This window comes from Macaca fascicularis, chromosome 13, assembly GCF_037993035.2.
Source record: "Macaca fascicularis isolate 582-1 chromosome 13, T2T-MFA8v1.1".
Taxonomy (NCBI): Eukaryota; Metazoa; Chordata; class Mammalia; order Primates; family Cercopithecidae; genus Macaca; species Macaca fascicularis.
Window position 1 is genome coordinate 12,494,335 of NC_088387.1, and position 19,262 is coordinate 12,513,596.

The following is a 19,262-nucleotide window of genomic DNA, read 5'->3' on the forward strand; positions in this document are numbered from 1 at the left end:
TAGACAGGGACAGAAGTGCCTGTGGATGGGTGTGGGTGTACATGCGTGTACATGCGTGTTGTGTGTTCTGCTTGCCGGCAACGTCCAGCGGCACCCGGTGCCCGGTCTTAGCTTCCAAACACCGTTCTTCACTAGAAGGAGCCCTGGTCCAAGGGCTGGGGAATCAGGTATCAGATCTGGAACCAGTTGAGCCACAAAACAAACCATTTTAACTGTGAATTATAACCTACCAAGCCAGACTCCATGAGTACATATGAACATATATAAATGAATGCTGAAAGATAAAATAATTATTTTTCAGTGAATATGGAAGATCTAATGATTTAGAAGGAATGACAGGAAATCAGTGGATGATCAAACTAGTAGTGAAGAATTCATGGAAAAGAGAATATATATGCACATAAGGTCGTGGTGCCTCCTCCCAAATCTTAATTTCAACGTGAGAAGTAGCGTCTTTGCTTTAAAGGAACTTAAGCACCACCTTCACTGAGTTGCTGATGTTAACATTGTCATACAGGACAGACTTGCGGTGTCCCTGCTAAAATGCATACTCTTGAGTCTAGTCTGGAAGATACATAACTGACCTGTATTCTTTCACATTTCCAATTTCAAGAAACACAAAACCTGAGAAACTTGGATGCTGGACGGGTAAAAATCACATGACAAATCAATTCATGATCCTGGATTGGATCGAAAAAGAGGAAGACAAAGTAAGAAAATTATGGAGACAGTTGACAGCATTTGAAAGTGAACTTTGTATATGACATTTAAATTTCCCGATCTTGAGGAAAATGAATGTGAGAGCATATCCTTGTGTTTAGGAAATACATTGTAACATTTAGGTATGGAGGGACATAGTATCTGAAATTTATTTTCATTTGACTTAGAAAATTCATGGGGGAGGGAGGAAAGCAGTGTGATGTAAGATAGGAGCAGCTGGGCCTAAGTTGAGCCTGGTAAGTTATGTGGGAATTCACTACGCTGGTCTTGCAGATTTTCTGTGTCTTTGAAATTACATTCAAAAAGTTTAAAACGGAGAATATGCAAAACAAAAAGCGATTTGTGCAAGTGAGTGGACTGTCACCTCATTGATCCCTTTAGTTTTTGGCCATGAGCCAAGTCAGTCACACAGTGGTTTATGACCTGGGAATTAGAAATAGTGGCCAGATGACCAGGCTCTATATCTAGTTAGGGAGAGTAGTGTGTACAAAGGCTGACCAAGACCAAGCAGTGCGATGAGCTGCCTGTGGGTGTGATGTTGTGGGTCTGGGTCCTGTCTCAGGTGGCAGCGTCTGGGGGGTTTAAGCCAGAAAGCCACGTCCGATCCCCTTTCAGTGGGATCATTCTCACAGCTTCAGAGAAAACTGCCCCAACCCGTCTTCACTCACGCTGGCCATTTTTGGTGGTGATGGTGTTTTTATTCTGCTAACACCGTTCTCACTGACAGTTTAGGGCCTTTGAGCGGGCTTTTCCCTGTGTCTCAAAGATTCTCGTCTTGACAGCCAGTATGGTTCATTCCTGTTGTTCTGATTTTGTGTTAAGAAGGTTCTTCCCTAGCTTCACAGTTTGGAGTTGCCACTGCATCTGTCTCTGCTTTAATTCCCTACCCCATCTATCACCTGTCTCCTCCCTTAAGAAGTGGCCAGCGTGAGATGCCATGAGACTGTCTGCCTGATCACCGCTGCGACCCCAGCCCATAGGGACTTACAGAGAAGGCATTCAGTGAATGTGTGGAATTAATGTAATGGGTTAATAGCCACAAAATGTCTTAATGGTTGTTTTAGTCCAATTCCATGCTGCTGATAAAGACATACCCGAAACTGGGAAGAAAAAGATTTAGTTGGCCTTGCAGTTCCGCATGTCTGCGGAGGCCTCAGAATCATGGTGGGAGGCGAAAGGCACTTCTTACATGTCAGCAGCAAGAGAAAACGAGGTAGAAGCAAAAGCGGAAACCCCTGATAAACCATCAGATCTCATGAGACTTATTCACTATCACAAGAATAGCACAGGAAAGATGGGCCCCAGTGATTCAATTACCTCTCCCTAGGTCCCTCCCACAATACATGGGGATTCTAGGATGTAGAATTCAAGTTGAGATTTGGGTGGGGACACAGCCAAACCATATCCATAGCCAACACAGTCCTGGCCCATGGCTGGTGTCGAGCTGAGCTGCGACCGTGGCTGTGTGAGTTTTGGGTGCGAGGCGTGCACACGCCTCTCAGCGGTACAGTGAAAAGATTTGGAGGCTCAAACGTGTGACCTAAAAGAATCTCCAAAGATCAAGGTCCATTCACCCTAAAAAGAAAAATCTCAGCGCAGTTTAGAGCCAGTGTTTGCTTTTGGATATGGATTCTACAGTCATAAAATGAATAAATAAAAGTCTGTAAATAAATTTTAATGTCTTTACTGGAATTGTAAACACTGATTTTCTTTCCTCACCCACCCATCTGTTGGTGAGTATCAGATGGATGAACCGTGCTGCGGGGACAGAGAGGAGGGTGCAGCTTGGCCTCTGGGACCTCAGCTGAGCACTGAGTGAGCTGTCTCCGTTTCAGACATCCACACGGAAGTTGTCCAGGCGGCTCTGGCCAAACCCAAAGAGCAGAAGATGGCCGGTGCCTATGCCTTCCAAACGCAGGTCTCTGGTCGTGCAGACCTCCATGGACGCCTACACCCCTCCAGGTAAGGGACACGCTCCCCGACGCTGCCTCCTGAACATGCTGGGTGCCTCAGAATTGACCACTAGCCCAGTAGTCGAGTTTTTGCCTTCAAAAGTGGGTGCAGGATGGGAGCTCTCCACAGATCCACACCAGCAGCGAATCAATCCAAGCCTGCCCATGTCACGATGACCCAGCAGTGCCTGTGCTACTTGCTAAAACAAGAGCTGGAAAGCTTCAGAGGAAGGTTAGGGATCCTGAGTGTGCTCAACATGTTACCTACAATGTGTAATACTCAGCAAATAATCAATGCATACACAGACAAACAGGAGGTAGAATCTGTGGTCAAGAAAAAGGCAGTAAAAAGTGCGCACACATGCAGGGTGGTCTCTGTCACTCACCACATGAGGCGGCTGAGCACATAAAGTGCGCCCGGTCTGAAGTGGACTTGCTGCGTGAAAGACATGCCAGTTAATATAAAAAACAGAAAATATTGTATTTGTATTTTTTTTTTTTTTTTTTTTTTGAGACGGAGTTTCGTTCTGTTGCCCAGGCTAGAGTGCAGTGGCGCGATCTCGGCTCACTGCAATCTCCGCCTCCCAGGTTCATGCCGTTCTCCTGCCTCAGCCTCCCAAGTAGCTGCCCTCTGCCACGCCTGGCTAATTTTTTGTATTTTTAGTAGAGACGGGGTTTCACCGTGTTAGCCAGGATGGTCTCGATCTCCTGATCTCGTGATCCACCCGCCTCGGCCTCCCAAAGTGCTGGGATTACAGATGTGAGCGACCTCACCTGGCCTATTTGTATTTCTTATTGAAAGTATAGTATGAGCATTTCAAGTTAAAAATATACTAGTAAAATTAATTGTACCTGTTTATATGAGGCTACAAGGAAGGTTTCAAGTTCTATAACAGGACTCTCATAATTCTGTTGGAAAGTGCCCGTCTAGATGTCTGATACAACAGAAGACCGAGTTTTTAAATCTATAATTATAAATATTTAGGGAATCAAATTACAACGTGTCAAAGAATGAAAATATTTTAATTCTTGAGCCAGAGGAAGGGAAGACACTTTTTACTATAATGGAGTTGGGGAATTTCAGGTTCCATACTTGATAATCTTGAGAATTGTCACTCCCTCCTCACAGGTAAAAAGCTGAGCAAACTGAAAAATCAGCAGTTCTTCTTAAACCTGCACGAGACCTGAGGTCACAGGCAAGCCACTGTCCGTAGATTGGCTGGACAGGTAAAGCAGATGAATCACCATACACTGGAGCACAATGCTCCAAGGAACCCACACTGGGATTGGAAAACCTGAACTGGAATTGACAAATTGCTGCAGTGAGGTGCGGCCACGTCTGAGAGTTAAAACCTCCAGGAGGCCTGTGCATATGGGTCTCATGCTTTTGTGAGTTGTATCATCAGAAGTTCAACCAGGTTCGCGAAGTAAACATCACAGAAAAATCCCTTCATACTTACTACAGGGGAAAGAGAATAGGAATCATTTTTCAATATGCAGGTGCACTCTTCACTAGGTCTACCTTCCAGAGAAGCTAGTTAACTAGAGACTCACCTGGTGGGATTTTATCAGAGCCTTCTGACCTGGGGGAAAGGGAAATACCCAATTCCAACCTCTAGAACTGAAAAGCAAAAAAGAACACAGTATCCAAGCACTATGGGACTTCCACAGAGGCAGAAAATATGCATAACGGTAATACAAGGGGGAAGAAAGAGGAACAGAAGAAATATTTGTAACAGTAATAGCTGAATTTCCTCAGATTAATGCCAGACACCAAACCATAGATCCAGGGAGCTCAAGAAACACCAAGAAGGATAAATGTAAAAACGAGGACCACAAAAACAAAACAAAAATAAACTCTACTTGGGCATAAAATATTCAAACTATGGTGAATCAAAGATTAAAAAGCAAAGAAACTAGAGTAATCTCCTTCCCTATGGAGGATCAAAGATAAGAATTATATTCAACTTCCCCTCAAAAACCATGAAAGCAAGAAATGGAGTGAAGTATTTAAACTATTGAGAGGAAAAAAATTCCATTAACCTAGAAGCCTATACTCTGTGAAATTATCTTTCAAAAGTGAAGAAAAAGTAAAGACCTTCTCCGGCAAAAATTGCAAAATGTGTTGCCGGTAGACCTGCCGTGCAAAAAATGTTCAAAGTTCTTTAGAGAAAATAGTAGAGGTCAGTAACTCAGCTGTACATAAGGAAAGGAAGAGCACAGTCTGTTTACAGGGGCTCACACCTGTCATCCTAACACTCTGGGAGGCAAAGATGGGAGAACAGCTGGAGGCCGCTTAGTTTAGACCAGCCTGGGCATCGTAGTGAGACTCTGTCTCATTTAAAAAAAAAAACCAAACGTAGTGGCCGACACCTATAGTGCCAGCTACTTTTGAGAGGCTGAGACGGGTCACTTCTTGAACCCAGGATCCCGTTCAAGGCTGCGGTGAGTTATAATGATGCTACTCCACTCCAGTCTGGGCAACAGAGCAAGACCTTGTCTGTTTAAAAAAATAAATAGAAAAACAAAAAGCATCAAAGAAGAAATAGTGAAGGTAGTAGAAAATCTTTCATTTTTATTAATAGATCTAACATAACAGTTCATTCATAATAGCGACAGTATATTACATGCTTATGTATATGTCATATACACACACTTAAATATAAGTGAAATGAAGGAGAGCAGTGATGCCCAAGGGATGGAGGGATGGGAGAGAGCAATTAGGAATTAGGATTATTTTGTTATTATAGTGTGCTTGCATTATCAAGAAACCAGTGTAGTGTCGTTTGAAAGTGGACTTGGGTTACTTGTAAATTTATATTGCAAATTCCAAGGCAGCCACTTTAAAAAAAAAAAAAAAAAAGAGTAACTGATATGCTAAAAAAGGAAAGAAAATAAATCATAGAAAATGCCCAATTAAGACCACAAGGAAAAAAAAAAGAGTGAAAGACAAAAACAAAAAACAAGGGCAACAAATAGAAAATAGTAACAAATATGGTAGATGTTAATTCAACTGTATATCATTACTTTCAGTGTCAGTCCAAATGCACCAAACTATATATTGTCTATAAGAAATCCACTTTAGATATAAAGACATACATATAGATCAACAGTAAAGGGATGGAAAAAGATACAAATGTTAACGCTAATTTTTTTGTGTGCAATGGCCTGATCTCATCTCACTGCAACCTCTGCCTCCTAGGTTCAAGTGATTCTCCCTCAGCCTCCTGAGTAGCTGGGATTACAGGCATTTGTCATCATGCCTGGGTAATTGGGTTTTTTTTTTTCCTATTTTTGTACAGATGGGATTTCACCATGTTGGCCAGGCCGGTGTTGAACTCCTGACCTCAGGTGATCATCCCGCCTTGGCCTCCTAAAGTGCTGAGATTACAGGCATGAGCCACCGCACCCGGCCAACACTCATTTTGGATAATGGAAGTGGTGATATTAATTTCAGACAGAGTCGGCTTTACATCAAGGAAAGTTACCAGAGATGACTATTATGAAATAAAGGGATCAATTCTCCAAGAAGATATAACAATCCTGAAATGTATTTTTGCTAACAAAGCATCAGAATGCCAAAACAAAAAGTGATACACTTCCAGGAGAAGTAATTAACCCACTATTATAGTTGGAGACGTTAACACCCCTTTATCAGAAATGGACCAATTCGGTAGCCAGAAAATCAGTAAGGACAAAATTGAAATCGGCATCCTCAGTCAACTGTATATAACTGACGTTTATAGACTATTTCCTCCAACAACAACAGAATACACAACATTCACCAAGACAATACCATGTTGTGGTCCATAAAACACACCTTAACAAATTTAAAAAAATAGGAATCAAACAAGTATGTTCTCAACCACAGTAAAGTAGAAATCAATAATAGATGACGAGAAAATATATTAGGATATTAAAAAATACACTTATACATAATACATTGCTCAAGGAAGAAATCTGAAGATTTCTTCGAATTTTTGAAGTAAATGAAAACGAAAACTTGTTAAAAATTTGTGAGCTGCAATGACAGTAATGTTTTTAGGGAAATTTATAGATTTTAAATGCATACGTTAAAAAAAACAAGATCTAAAATCAATCAGCTTCCACCTTCGAAAACTAGAAAAAGAACATCCAATTAAATTCTGAGCAGGAGACAAATAATGAAAGAGCAGAAATCAATACATTGAAAACAGAATATCAGTAGAGAAAAATCAATGAAACCAAAAGCTGGTTCTTTGAGAGAAAATCTGTAAGCCTCTAACAAGAAAAAAAAAAAAATACAGCAGATAAATTACCAATATCAGAAATGAAATAAGGGACATAACTACAGATCCCATGGACATTAAAAGGATAATAAAAATTATGAACAACTCTATGGCCACAAATTTGATAACGTGGATGAAATGAACCAATTTCTTTAAAGACAGAATCTGCCAAAATTTGAACAGGAAGAAACGATCTGTACAGGCCTTTATCTGTTAAATTGAATCAGTGGTTAATAACCTTTCAAAACAGGAAGTGCCAGGCCCAGATGGGTTCACTGCTGAATTCTACCAAATATCTAAGAAGAAATTATACCAATTATCTACAATCTCTTTCAGAACATAGAAGCTGAGGAATGCTTCTTAACTCATTCTATAGAGCCAGCATCATTTTAATATCAAATACCATTTTAATAACAAAATATTACAAGAAAACTACAGAACATCTCTCATGAACATAGATGCAGTAATCTTCAATAAAATATTAGCAAATTAAATCTAACAAAAATTGTGCACTAAAACCACATGGAATGTCACATATCCAAAGCTGGTTTAACATTGAAAAGCCAATTAACGTAATTCATCACATTAATGGGTCAAAGACTAACAGATGCCTCATCTAAGAAGATATAGAGATGGCAAATCGACGTATGAAAACATGCTTCACATCATGTGTCATAGAGAAATGCAGATTAAAGCAACAGTAAGATATCACTACGCCAGAATCCAGAACACTATCAACACCAAAGCCTGTGAAGACGTGGAGCTGTGGGAATTGTCTCTCAATCATTGCTGGTCTTAATGCAAAATAGAACGGCCTTTAGGAAGACAGATCCGTGGTTTCTTACAAAACTAAATATACTCTCACCATATGATAAAGCAATTAGATTCCTTGGCATTTGCTCAAAGCAGTTGAAAACTTATGTCTACACACAAAGCCTGCACGTAGATATTTAGAGCGGCCTTATTCATAGTTGCCAAAACTTGGAAGCAACCAAAATGCCCCTCAGTAGGTGAATGTATAAGTGAGCTGTGGTACATCCAGACAATGGGATATTATTTGAGGCTGAAAATAAATGAGCTATCCATAAAAAGACACGGAGGAAACTTAAAGGGCATATTGCTAAGTGAAAGAAGCAATCTGAAAAGGTTGTTGTATGATTCCAGCTTTACAACATCCTGGAAAAGGCAAGACTATGGAGACTGTAAGAAGATCAGTGGTTGCCAGGGGGAGGCAGGGATGAATAGGCAGAGCAGGAGAATTTTTAATATCATGTGATCTCTGTATGATACTGTAATGGTGGATACATATTATGCATTTGTCCAGACCCATATATTGTACAACACGAAGAATGAACCCTGATGTGAACGATGGAGTTGGAGTGGTAATGATGTTTCGCCATAGAAGTATCAGTTGTGACAAAGGTACCAGTCTGGTAGGCAATGTCGATGATAGGAGATGGTGTACATATATAGGGTATACATGAGACATCACTGTAAAGCTGGAAAATATGACACTGAGATGAAATGGCGCTGATGGGCTTAACAGGTTGGAGAAGGAAGATGAAAAGGAATTAACCAAAGTGAAGCCCAGAGAAACAAAATGAAAGAAAAGCCAACAGAACCTCAAGCTCCTGTGATACGTCAATATACTTGTAATACAAGAAGGAAAAGAGAGAGAAGAGCAGGAACCTTTGAAAAAAGGAGTCCAAATTTTCTCAGATTGATGTCAAACCACCTGTGTCCGGCCCTGAGAAGTTCAGTGAATTCCAAGCAGAACAAGTATAACAAGAATCACATCCACGTTCATGATAGCCAAAGTACTGAAATCCCAAGATGAAGAGGAGATCCCGAAAGGACTCAGAAGAAAAAGACACGTGACACACCAGAGAAGCATTTGAACAACGCGTGACTTCTGTGAAGACACAGTGGAGACCAGAAGACCATGGAAAGACATTTTTTAAAGCACTAAAAGCAGGAGAAAGGCCTGTCAACTCATATCCAGGGAAAATCTCCTTTATAAACGGGTGAAACAACACATTCCCAAACATGAAAGCTGAGAGAATGTGTTATCAGCAGAACTACACTATAAACGTGCTAAAGAATGTACTTGGCTGATTGCAAACGATATCAGATGAAAGGTTAGCTCTATGAAAAAGAACCCTAGAAATCATAACAGTGCGCTCTACATTTTGTAGAATATAAAATCATAGAATATTTTACTCTATGATTTTATGGCTTTTGTTTTTTAATGATCTTACAATTTTATGATATAAAATCATAAATTGTACATGCTTCTCTATGCCTCCTTTACCTGTTTTGAAGTCCTTGCTGTACCATGCATCGGTAGTTTATTCCTTAATATTTATTCATATTCTATTTGATAGATATGATACATCCTGTTTATTCATTTACCAGTTGGTTATTCATTGTTTCCAGTATTCAGCTGCTGTCGACATTTAGGTACATATCTTTGTGTATGCATATAATTTCCTTTATCTGAAGTGGATGCCAAGTAGCATGATTGAGTCTTATTGTAAGTTTAGGTTTAGCTTTTTAAAAACTGCCAAATTATTTACAAAATAACTGCACCATTTCACACTTCCACCAGCAGCATATGCGCATCCCAGTTTCTCCACATCATCACCACCGATAGTTATTGTTGATGTTTTGATTTTTACCATTCTAATTGATGTGAAATGGTATATCATTGTGTATTTACTTTGCAACAATGAATGATGCTAAGCATTTTTAATGTGCTTATTAGCTTTTAATGTGCTAATTCCTATCCATAGCCATTTGTATATATTGGTAAAATGTTCAGGTTTTTTGCTCACGTTTTAAATGGGTTGGTTGTCATCTTATGGGTTATAGGTGCCTTATACAATCTGAATATAAGACTTTTACAGATGTAACGTTTCTCAGTGAAAGAACAAACTATTATGTAGCAGACAGAACAAAGCCTTTCCCCCAAGATACCCAGGTCCTATTCCACGGAACTTATGAACCTGTTGCCTGAAGTGGCAAAAGGGATTTTGCAGCTGATTAATTTAAGATCTTGAGATGGGACCATTATCCTGGTTTAAGTCGGTAGACCCACTGTAATCAAGAAGGTTCTGACAAGAGAAAAGAACTGAAGACTGGAGTGATGCCCTTTAAAGATGAAGAGGGGCCAGGAGTCAGGGACACAGGTGGCCTCTAGAAGTTGGGAAAGGTAAAGAAATGGATTTTCCTTTGATGCCTCCAGAAGGAACGTAGTTCTGCTGACACTTAGATTTTACACTTCTGACTTCTCCATCAGTAGGATAATAGATTCGTGTCTTGTTATAAGCCCCTAAGATCAAGGTAATTTGTTACATTAGCTATAGGGAGATAATCATCTTTTAAAACTTTAGTTTTCTATTTTAATGAAGTCCATTTTACTATTTTTTATGGATTGTGTTATTGGAAGTTTTAGAAGTCTCATGGTCTTACTGTTCTTTCCTTTAGGTCTGTGATCCATTTGGAGTTAATTTTTGTGTGTGCAGTAGGGATCTAAGTGGGATTTTTATTTGTTTTGGTTTGGTTTGGGGGATTTTTTTTCCTACGCTTTTTCTTTTTGGTGTGTGGGTACCCAGTTGCCCCTGCAACATTTGTTGAAAAAACAAACTACCTTTCTCTTACTGAATTGTCTTGAGACCTTTGTCAAAAATAAATTAACCATAAATATAAGGCTTTATTTCTGAGTTTAATTCTGTTCCTTTGATGTACGTGTCTATTTTTGTGCTAATACCACTGCCTTGATAACCATGACTTTATGTTAAGTTTTGCAATCAGATAGTGAAGTCCTCCAACTTTGTTTTCCTTTTTCAAAATGATTTTGGCTATTGTAGGTCCTTTGTATTTCCAGATAAAATTGAGAATAAGTTTTCCATTTCACACACAGCCTTCTGGGATTTTATTAGGCAGTGCCTTGAATTAATGGAACAGTTTGGGAAGAATTGTCTTGATAATGCTGAGTTTTCCAATTCACGATCATGAATCTGCCTCCATTTATTTAGTTTCCATTTATTTGGATCTTTAATTTCTCTCAGTAATGTTTTATAGTTGTCATTGTGCACCTTTTTGTTAGAAGTTCAGCTGAGTATTTCATGCTTTTGATGCTATTGTGAATGGAACGATTTTCTTAATTTTATTTTCAGGTTGTTTATTGCTAGTGTATGTATATCTTTATCTTCTGTGACCTCATCAAACTTTGTTTTAGTAATGCAAACATTTTTGGTGTATTTCTTGCCATTTTCTACATCTCAAGGTCTTGTCATCTATGAATAAAGACACTTTTATTCCTTTCTAATCGGAATGTCTTTACTACTAAATTTGTTAAATTGTTTCTCCAGCTAGAACCTACCAGATAATGTTGAATAATAGTGGCAAGAGGGGACATCTTTGTCTTGTTCGCCATCTTAGGGAACATGCATTCTATTGTTTACCATTGAATACAACGTTAGCTGTGGCTTCTCACGAATGTACTTTAACAGGTTGAGGAAATTGCCTTCTATTCCTGGTTTGTTGAGTTTCATTCTCTTGAATTTGTCAGTACTTTTCTATGTCTCTTAAGGCCAACTTGCGGTTCTACTCCGTAATTCTATATTGTGTATGACATTAATTCACTTTTGAATGTTAAATCAACTTGACTTCCTGTCCCCATGCTGTGTAATTCTAGTCATCACTGGTCATGCTGCTTGCATTTCATATGCTGCTTGCTTGGTTTGCTGCTATTCTGTCGAGTGTCTATATCACATTATTCTGCAGGTTTCTTGGAAAAGGTAGGTGGGAGTGAGGAATGAAAGATTGGAAAGGGTTGTGAGAAGACGTTCTGGGGAGATGGTTGTGCGCCATATGGACACCTGGTTGTGTACCTTTCTCAAAAGTCTCAAGGCTGTGTCAGTTTTACTTTTACTTTGATATAAATTGTGTAAGTTTTCTTAAAAGGCAGGGTGGGCCAGGCGCAGTGGCTCACGCCTGTAATCCCAGCGGTTTGGGAGGCCGAGGCAGGCGGGTCACGAGGTCAGGAGATTGAGATCAGCCTGGCCAACATGGTGAAACCCTGTTTCTGCTACAAATACAAAAATGAGCCAGGCATGGTGGCATGTGCCTGTAATCTCAGTTACTTGGGAGGCTGAGGCAGGAGAATCGCTTGAGCCTGGGAGTGAGAGGTTACTGTGAGCTGAGATCATGCCACTGCACTCCACCCTGGGCAACAGAGCAAGACTCTGTCTCAAAAGAAAAAAAAGCAAGGTGATAGAGAATTTTCAGGCTCCTAATATCATTGCTTGTCTAACAAGTAAACTTTAAAAAATAATTCCCAGACAGCATAAGTCATGTGACAGTGGTAATAAGTGTGAATATTGTTTGCTATTAGTGTCTTTTAAGAAGCAAACCTGTGTTTTAAGCTTATTTGCTGTGACTCCTCCTCTCCCCCAATGATCTGGAGCTGCTCACGTGAGCCAGCACCTCCCATCACTCACCTGTAAGTAGGATTCTGAGTGTCATTCTTAGATTGAAGTTTAACAAATACACCAGCAATTTATTCCCAAAAACCTTGGTACTGCATGAAAAGTTATTAAATGAAAAATGTTCTCCTGAATTAGAGTGAAAAAATGGATGTATTTTATCATAATCCAAGATACTCAATTTGTAGATAGAAAAATCAATAATGAGAATGTATAAGAGACGAATTCTGTAAAAGTGAGTAGATGAGAGTGTAAAATGTGACATGAGGGTTTGTCGTGTGCCCCGGAGGAAAATGGGGAGGTGGAGGGGCCGCTCCATGTGAGGCATATTCTGCTTTCTCTCCTGTTACCATCATCAGCGTCTTGATCCTTAGAGAGCTGCATTCGTATTGAACACACAGACGTAGAAAATCCATCACCCTCATGGGTATTGAACACAGTGACGCAGAAATCACTTGCATGGGTATCTAACACACTGATGTAGAAATAAATCAGCTGCATGGGCATCTAACACACCGATGTGGAAATAAATCAGCTGCATGGGCATCTAACACACGGACATACAAATAAATCAGCTGTATGGTAACTAACACACAGACGGAGAAATCACCTGCATGAGTGTGTAACACATACACCAATGTAGAAATAAATCAGAGCCCAGAAGAGCATCTCAGGACTAACAAGGGGTAAACATAGTCACACTGAGACTCCTGAGAGCCACACAGGCCCTCCGCCTCCCCTTGCCCTCTCACTTTCTGACTGACACAAGAAAACACTTGGTTTCTTCCCAAACTACTGTGTAGAGGAAATGTGTCAGTGCACCTTTGAGATGACAGTATCAATCATCTTATAGCATGTTTGTTTAAGGTGTTTTGGAAGCAAAATTCATCATGCTAAAGTTAAATGGTTCATTGTCTGAAAAGTGGTTTAAATTCTCAACAGTGTCTACAGCAAAAAGTCATTGAACAACTGTTCAGACTTGCGTGAAGTAAATCTGTGTTTGAGGGACTGAGATTGTGGTGCATGTTTCTGCTGCAATACATAGCAAATCGTTTTTCTTCTTACAAAGATACCTCTCCTGGCTCAGAAGACGAACACTCAGTGCAGGGGGACTCCCAAGGCACCCCGACCTCCAGCCAGGGTTGCATCAACATGGAGCACTGGATCAGTCAAGCCATCCATGGCTCCACCACGTCCACCACCTCCTCCACCTCCTCCACCTCCTCCACCTCCTCGTCCTCCATGCAGAGCAGGGGCAGCGGGGCTGCCCACAGGCTGGTGGAGGTCATGGCCCAAACCCACATAGGTGAGCACGCTTCACAGTGTCTTTCTGTGCCTGTTGTCTAAATGCCTTTGTGGGTGCAGGTTTTCCTCTGTTTGCATCATGGCTATGGAATCCCTTGGTGGAAAGAGCGCAGAGCCCCTCTGGCCCCTGGGGTGCTTTGGTTGGATTGTTTCTGGAAGCTCCTTTACTGCTTCTCATGCCCAGGTCCCTCCCACAGCTGGAATTCCAGGGGCCTTTCTACTGGGGAATCCTGCAGCCATATCCACTCCCATCTTTTCTTCTCACTTATGCTCCTTTGTGAAACCTTAACAGTCCCAGTCAATAGGACAGGGTTTTAAAGTGTGCTCCTCCTGACCACGGGAGTCATTGATGGAAACAAGGGCTTTAACCACGGCTGCTTTACGCTGCTGTCTGCCACAGGTGTTCAGATTTCTTGGGCGTGGCGCACTGTTTTGTGTAGGTTCTATGACAAGGGAGATCCTCTGTGTTAGAAAAAGAACGAAGTTAGGATCACTGCCCTACAACGTTTGAAGATGCCGTGGAAAAGGAGTGAAGTGAGAATTACTAGAGGTAGAGCCCACGCGTAGGGGAGCCATGATGAGCCTCGCGTCGCTCTGCCTTTGAATGGTTTAGGAGAAAATGTTTTCCATCAAGTATGGGACTTGGGTTGAATAGGATTTGGTGTGTGTCTCTATTAAAGCAGTAACCGGAGACGACTGTGAACCAAGTCTCCGATAACAGAGCACGAGCCACAGGCTCAGACCCTCCCGGCACCAGCTACCACAGGAAAGCCTGATCTCTGCAAAACCGTCAGTGGGAAGCAGGTGGACGTGACGTGTGATCAGACAGCCGACAGACACCCCAGAACCCCAGAATGTTCACTTCTAGATCACTGACTCCTTGACACCCAGAGGCGTTTCGGATTGACTTGGGTCCCAGCCCCTTCGGTGCTCACTGACACTGAAAGCGTCAGCTGTTTTCTGTCTGGAACAGGAGTTTGCTGTCAGGAGAGCTGGGTCTGTCTCACTTTTCCCAATAACTGCTGCTGGGATCTTGAAGTCCCTTGTCCTGCTTTAGGCTTTGAGTGAGGGAAAAAAAATTGAAAAAAATAATTTTTCTCTCTCAACTGTTGTGAGTATAAAGGAGAAAACAGAAATACTCTCTAAAAGTTTGCAAAGTAGTACTCAAATGCACAGCAGTATTAAACTTCAGTTTGACAGTTTCAGGAACATATACACTCGTTTATGTGAATTAATAACCCTACCTGAAATCACAGTAGGCTAAACATTGAACAGAAATGTGTGACTGCTACATATTTTTCCATAATAAAATTCCATGTGTATATTGGATCGCAGGATAGTGGCTCTGCCAGATGTGAACGGGGAGGCCAGACACCACCTCTGCCTCTTGGTGGAAGCATTTGTATCCTCGGATTTCATTCAATTTTAAGAAAATACACAGAATCTTACCAAGGAAAACACGTACTTTTGAATAAATGAATCACTGCACTTGGGCCTCCCTTTGTGGGTTTACCCTTTCAATACTGGAGGAAGTTTTAGTACAAAGAATTAATTTATCCAAACTATGAGGGGCTCCTAACTCATGTACCTCAGGGCTCAGTGTGACCCAAATGTAACTCTCGGGTGATCGCGTTCCGGTAATTTCTAATTGGGCACAAAGATGATAATCCTAGACTATCTAGAAATTTTCTATAAGTTTGGGAGTCTTTTGGAAAAGCCATGACAAAATAATGAAACTTGAAGAGGAGAAATATTTTGTGTGGCAAAACAAGAGAATTAAAAAGTCAGATATGCATTTGACCTTCTGAGATAATCAGAAGCCTGTGAACGAGAACTAAGCATCTGTGATCGTGCGTGTGCGTGAGTGTTCTAAGGAGTCCAGTCACAACACAGTTACACTGGCCAACCCCCACCCCGGACCCTACATGGTCATAGCCATTACTGTTCCCATTTGATGAAGAAACTGAGGCACGGAGAGCTTAAGGGACATCCCCAAATCCCCAGAAGTTTCCCGAGCTGGGTTTCCAATTCCAGGCCCTGGGCTCCAAAGCGCGAGTAAAGCTCTGGGCTGTGTGGACGGTGGCCGACAGGAAACGGGACCCTTCCATGAACACACACACGCTTCCTGGCGCCCTGCCATTGCCGGTCTAACGTTATTCTAGTTAAAATGCCGCTGACGTGGCTCCTGTTAGGAAATTGAGGTTTCACCGAACTCTGCTCCATTTTCGGCAACATGAGTTATGCTGGGGTCCCCCTTTGTGCCGGATGTGTGTGGCAGACATGGCTGAGATCGGCTTTGGCTTCTCACGGCACCCCCAGGGTGAGCGCCCGCGCTCCGGTCTCTTCCTAAGTTATGGCTTGCTCAACCTGCAGAGCAAATGCCACAACCACCAGAAACACTCATGATGTGCTTCTTTACAGAAAATCATTCTGCACCTCCTGACGTAACCACGTACACCTCAGAGCACTCCATACAGATGGAGCGACCACAGGGTTCCACGGGGTCCCGGACAGCGCACAAGTATGGCAACGCGGAGCTCATGGAGACCGGGGATGGTACGTCCTAAAGCAGAGATGCGTTTTTTTCTGGGAAACGGTTTGTGTTGATGTCCCGTTCTGCGCCCGTGACTGGGTGTGTTTCTTCCTGGGGTACAATCTGCTGCCATTTTATCTGCTGAATAACTAACAGTGGTTCAGCAACTGAGAAATTCTTGTACAGGTGTTAAGACCGTGAACAGTCACTTAGAAGAGCAAGATGAAGTTAAATGTACAACAGAATTACTGTCAGATGGGGGGATATGTTGCTTTAGACTTCGGAGGAAAGAAGGTCTTTTTATCCATGTTGGACAGAGATGTCAGCGACTTGTGTAACAGGCTGTGGCCGAGGGCTGCTTCTTCCTTCCTGTGGCCTGGTCTTGTTATGTGCTGATTACATCGGCGGTTTGTATCACCTAGCCCCTGTTCTATTTAAGTCTTAGTCCTTCCCTGGGGTCATAAAAGTCAGTGTAGAACCTAGCAGTGAATGAAATACAATGTCCCTGTGTGAAGCCTCATCGAGCAGCCTTGGAATGGTGTAATCTTGCAGTGCACGGGCCTCGCAGGCGGACAAGGAGGCCTATCCAAGCCCCAACACGTAGACAGGGAGGACTATTGGAGCCGCGATAAGCACAGAGGACAGGGAGGCCTGTGTGGACACAGTGGAGAGGCACAGTGGCCAGGGAGGACAGCGCGGTTGTGTGGATCCACAGGACACTGTGGCGTCTAAGCACGTTCTCCCAGAGGAGAGGACTCTGCGGGCACTGATAGTGGGAGCTGGCTGAGAGTCCAGCGAGTGAGACTCCCTGTGACGTGCACAGCTGCCATCTGCGCAGCAGCTCCTGATGCCAAGATGGTCATGCGATAAATGCACAAAGCGCATCTCCAGCAAAAAGCCGCCGAGTGTCCACATCCAGGATATCCACCACGGTGGCTTTTTGGTGTTAATACGATGAATGTGAGCAGCAGGTGGTCTGCATTCTGGGTGTGTGTGACTGTGCCACTCCAGTTTTGTTCTCATATCTTGATGAGCATGAACGGTTCCTGACAAGGGTAGGTAAGGATGCTGTGAACTGAGACTCGGCAGTATTGTAGCTTGAGGAACCAAGGAGTTTTTCTCTCTTGCAAACCTGTCAGGGAGGATGTTCCAGGCTGGTGACTGCTCCATGAGGTATTCAGAGATCCAGGTTCCTTTCAGACCCCTGCTCTGTGTTCCCACGGACACGGCTGTCCTTGCTGTGGTTGGGACTGAGTGATTGCCACGCTGGCGGGGGTAGGATTAAGGTGAGAGTGGCCATGATTTACCTAATCCACATAATGACAGGGAGCCTGGGAGTAAAGTGTAGCCATGGCCTGGAGGATGGATGATGGATGTTGGTGAACGACTGGCTGTACTCACCGCAGCTGGCCCAGGGATGGGAAGGACGACTGATTATGCCGTTCAATGGTACCTGGTTCTTTTAGATTTGACTTCCTTATGGATTTTCTGCTGTAAAGAGGAGAGAGCCTGTGGTTCTAGGCCAAACATTTCACTCATCTCATAGCATCTTGTATCCCTTAGCCAACATTTTTGTCAAGTTTCAGAAGTCCTATCAAACTGGCAAGCATTTCTCAGTTTGGTTTAACCATTGGATTTGATATCTGTCTGCATGTCTATTTTACATCTATGTGGTTATTTGACACTCTGTAGTACATTTGTAATAGGTTCTATTTGGTGGAAGTTACTTTCAACAAACCCTTGCTGCTACTTGAATTTTCAAGGTTGCAAGTAGAAAGGAGAGAATAAAAACCACATCTTCTCTAATTTTAAAATTTGTTGTTCCTCAAATCACACCAGAAGTACAAATATTACAAATTATAAAAGCAGTCAGAATCGAGGTTAAGAGATTTCTGGGTGATTCTGGCTAATCAGCAGTATTTGCTGAGGTGTGTGCAGCAGAGCAACATGCCAAGAAGCCCTGGACGGGGGAGAGTTGGGAGGCCAGACTGTGACTTCAGAGGTGCTGTTGCCTCAGGAAGAGGAGCTAGATGCAGAGAGGATAAACGGCCACAGGCATAACTACCGCCATCCTTGCCGCGGTACGGGGGCCTTTGTATGGGGCCCTTTGTGAGCTGAGTTATGAACCAGATGAAGGCTGTACAGGCATGTGAGAATCCAGGCCAGACTCGATGGGTGGAGGCTTGGCAGAGGTGAGAGGCCAGACAGCCTCGCTAAATGTACAGTGGCTCACTGCCGACAGTGCCCATCAGTCGCCAGACAGACCGGCTTGATCTTCAGCCCCCATGGCAGCTGCCTTTACCTCTCTGCCTCCACCTTCTGAGGCCTATAGGCGTCGCAAATGTGTGGTTTTTAAACAGATTTGGATGAGTTGTTTTCTGCACAACACACTTTGACAGACGGAGACTGGTTCTCCACAATGGCACCAGGGACTTGGCAGGGACTGGTGGGACAGAGCCTCAGAGCACAGCACCAGCTCCCTGGGAGAAGACGGTGCCTGTGGGACGGAAGAAAGAGGAGGCACACAGTGCTGAGGCGTGAACTCTAGTTTGCTCTTAGACATGACACACATGCCTTCTGGAAGTTTGCATGAAGCACTGCTAAAGCCACCAGTGTGGACAGGTCCTTAGATCAGGAGACCCAGAACATAGTTGTATTTGAAATTCTTCACATGCTGCAATCTCTTCAAAGACGACCACAAGTCATCTCTAATAATGTTGTAAAATTAGTTTTTAATTACGTGCCATGGCTTTTTTTTTCCTTTTTTTTTTGTGGGGTAGGGCCGGTGTGTGACAGTAAAACAACAGATGCAGTGACACAGCTGGTGGGTGTTGGTTCTGGGCCCCAGTTGGGCAGTTGTATGAAAAGAAACCGAAAAGTCTCTACAGTGGTATGAACCGAAACACCTGGATTATGTGTTTTCATGTATTTGACATAAATGCACACATTTGTACGCTAAACACACATTTTTCTATATGTAAAAAAATTCACACCT

At 42.5% G+C, this 19,262-nt stretch overlaps 1 protein-coding gene and 1 long non-coding RNA gene across 2 annotated transcripts in view; both read left to right on the forward strand.

Moving 5' to 3' along the window:
• LOC135966763 (uncharacterized) overlaps nt 1-19,262 on the forward strand; it is a 91,250-nt gene that overhangs the window by 62,818 nt on the left and 9,170 nt on the right. The window lies entirely within an intron of this gene.
• Nucleotides 501-18,081, forward strand: LOC135964423 (disco-interacting protein 2 homolog C-like). Its single transcript, XM_065526746.2, has 3 exons — nt 501-2,682; nt 13,499-13,735; nt 16,156-18,081. The coding sequence occupies exons 1-3, from the start codon at nt 2,622-2,624 to the stop codon at nt 16,299-16,301; spliced, it is 444 nt and encodes a 147-aa protein (XP_065382818.1). The 5' UTR covers nt 501-2,621; the 3' UTR covers nt 16,302-18,081.

Coding starts and splice junctions, on each gene's coding strand:
- LOC135964423 (XM_065526746.2), top strand. CDS start 2,622: ATGCCTTCCAAACGCAGGTCTCTGGTCGTGCAGACCTCCATGGACGCC. Junction 2,683..13,498: donor GGACGCCTACACCCCTCCAG/GTAAGGGACACG, acceptor CTTCTTACAAAG/ATACCTCTCCTGGCTCAGAA. Junction 13,736..16,155: donor CATGGCCCAAACCCACATAG/GTGAGCACGCTT, acceptor GCTTCTTTACAG/AAAATCATTCTGCACCTCCT.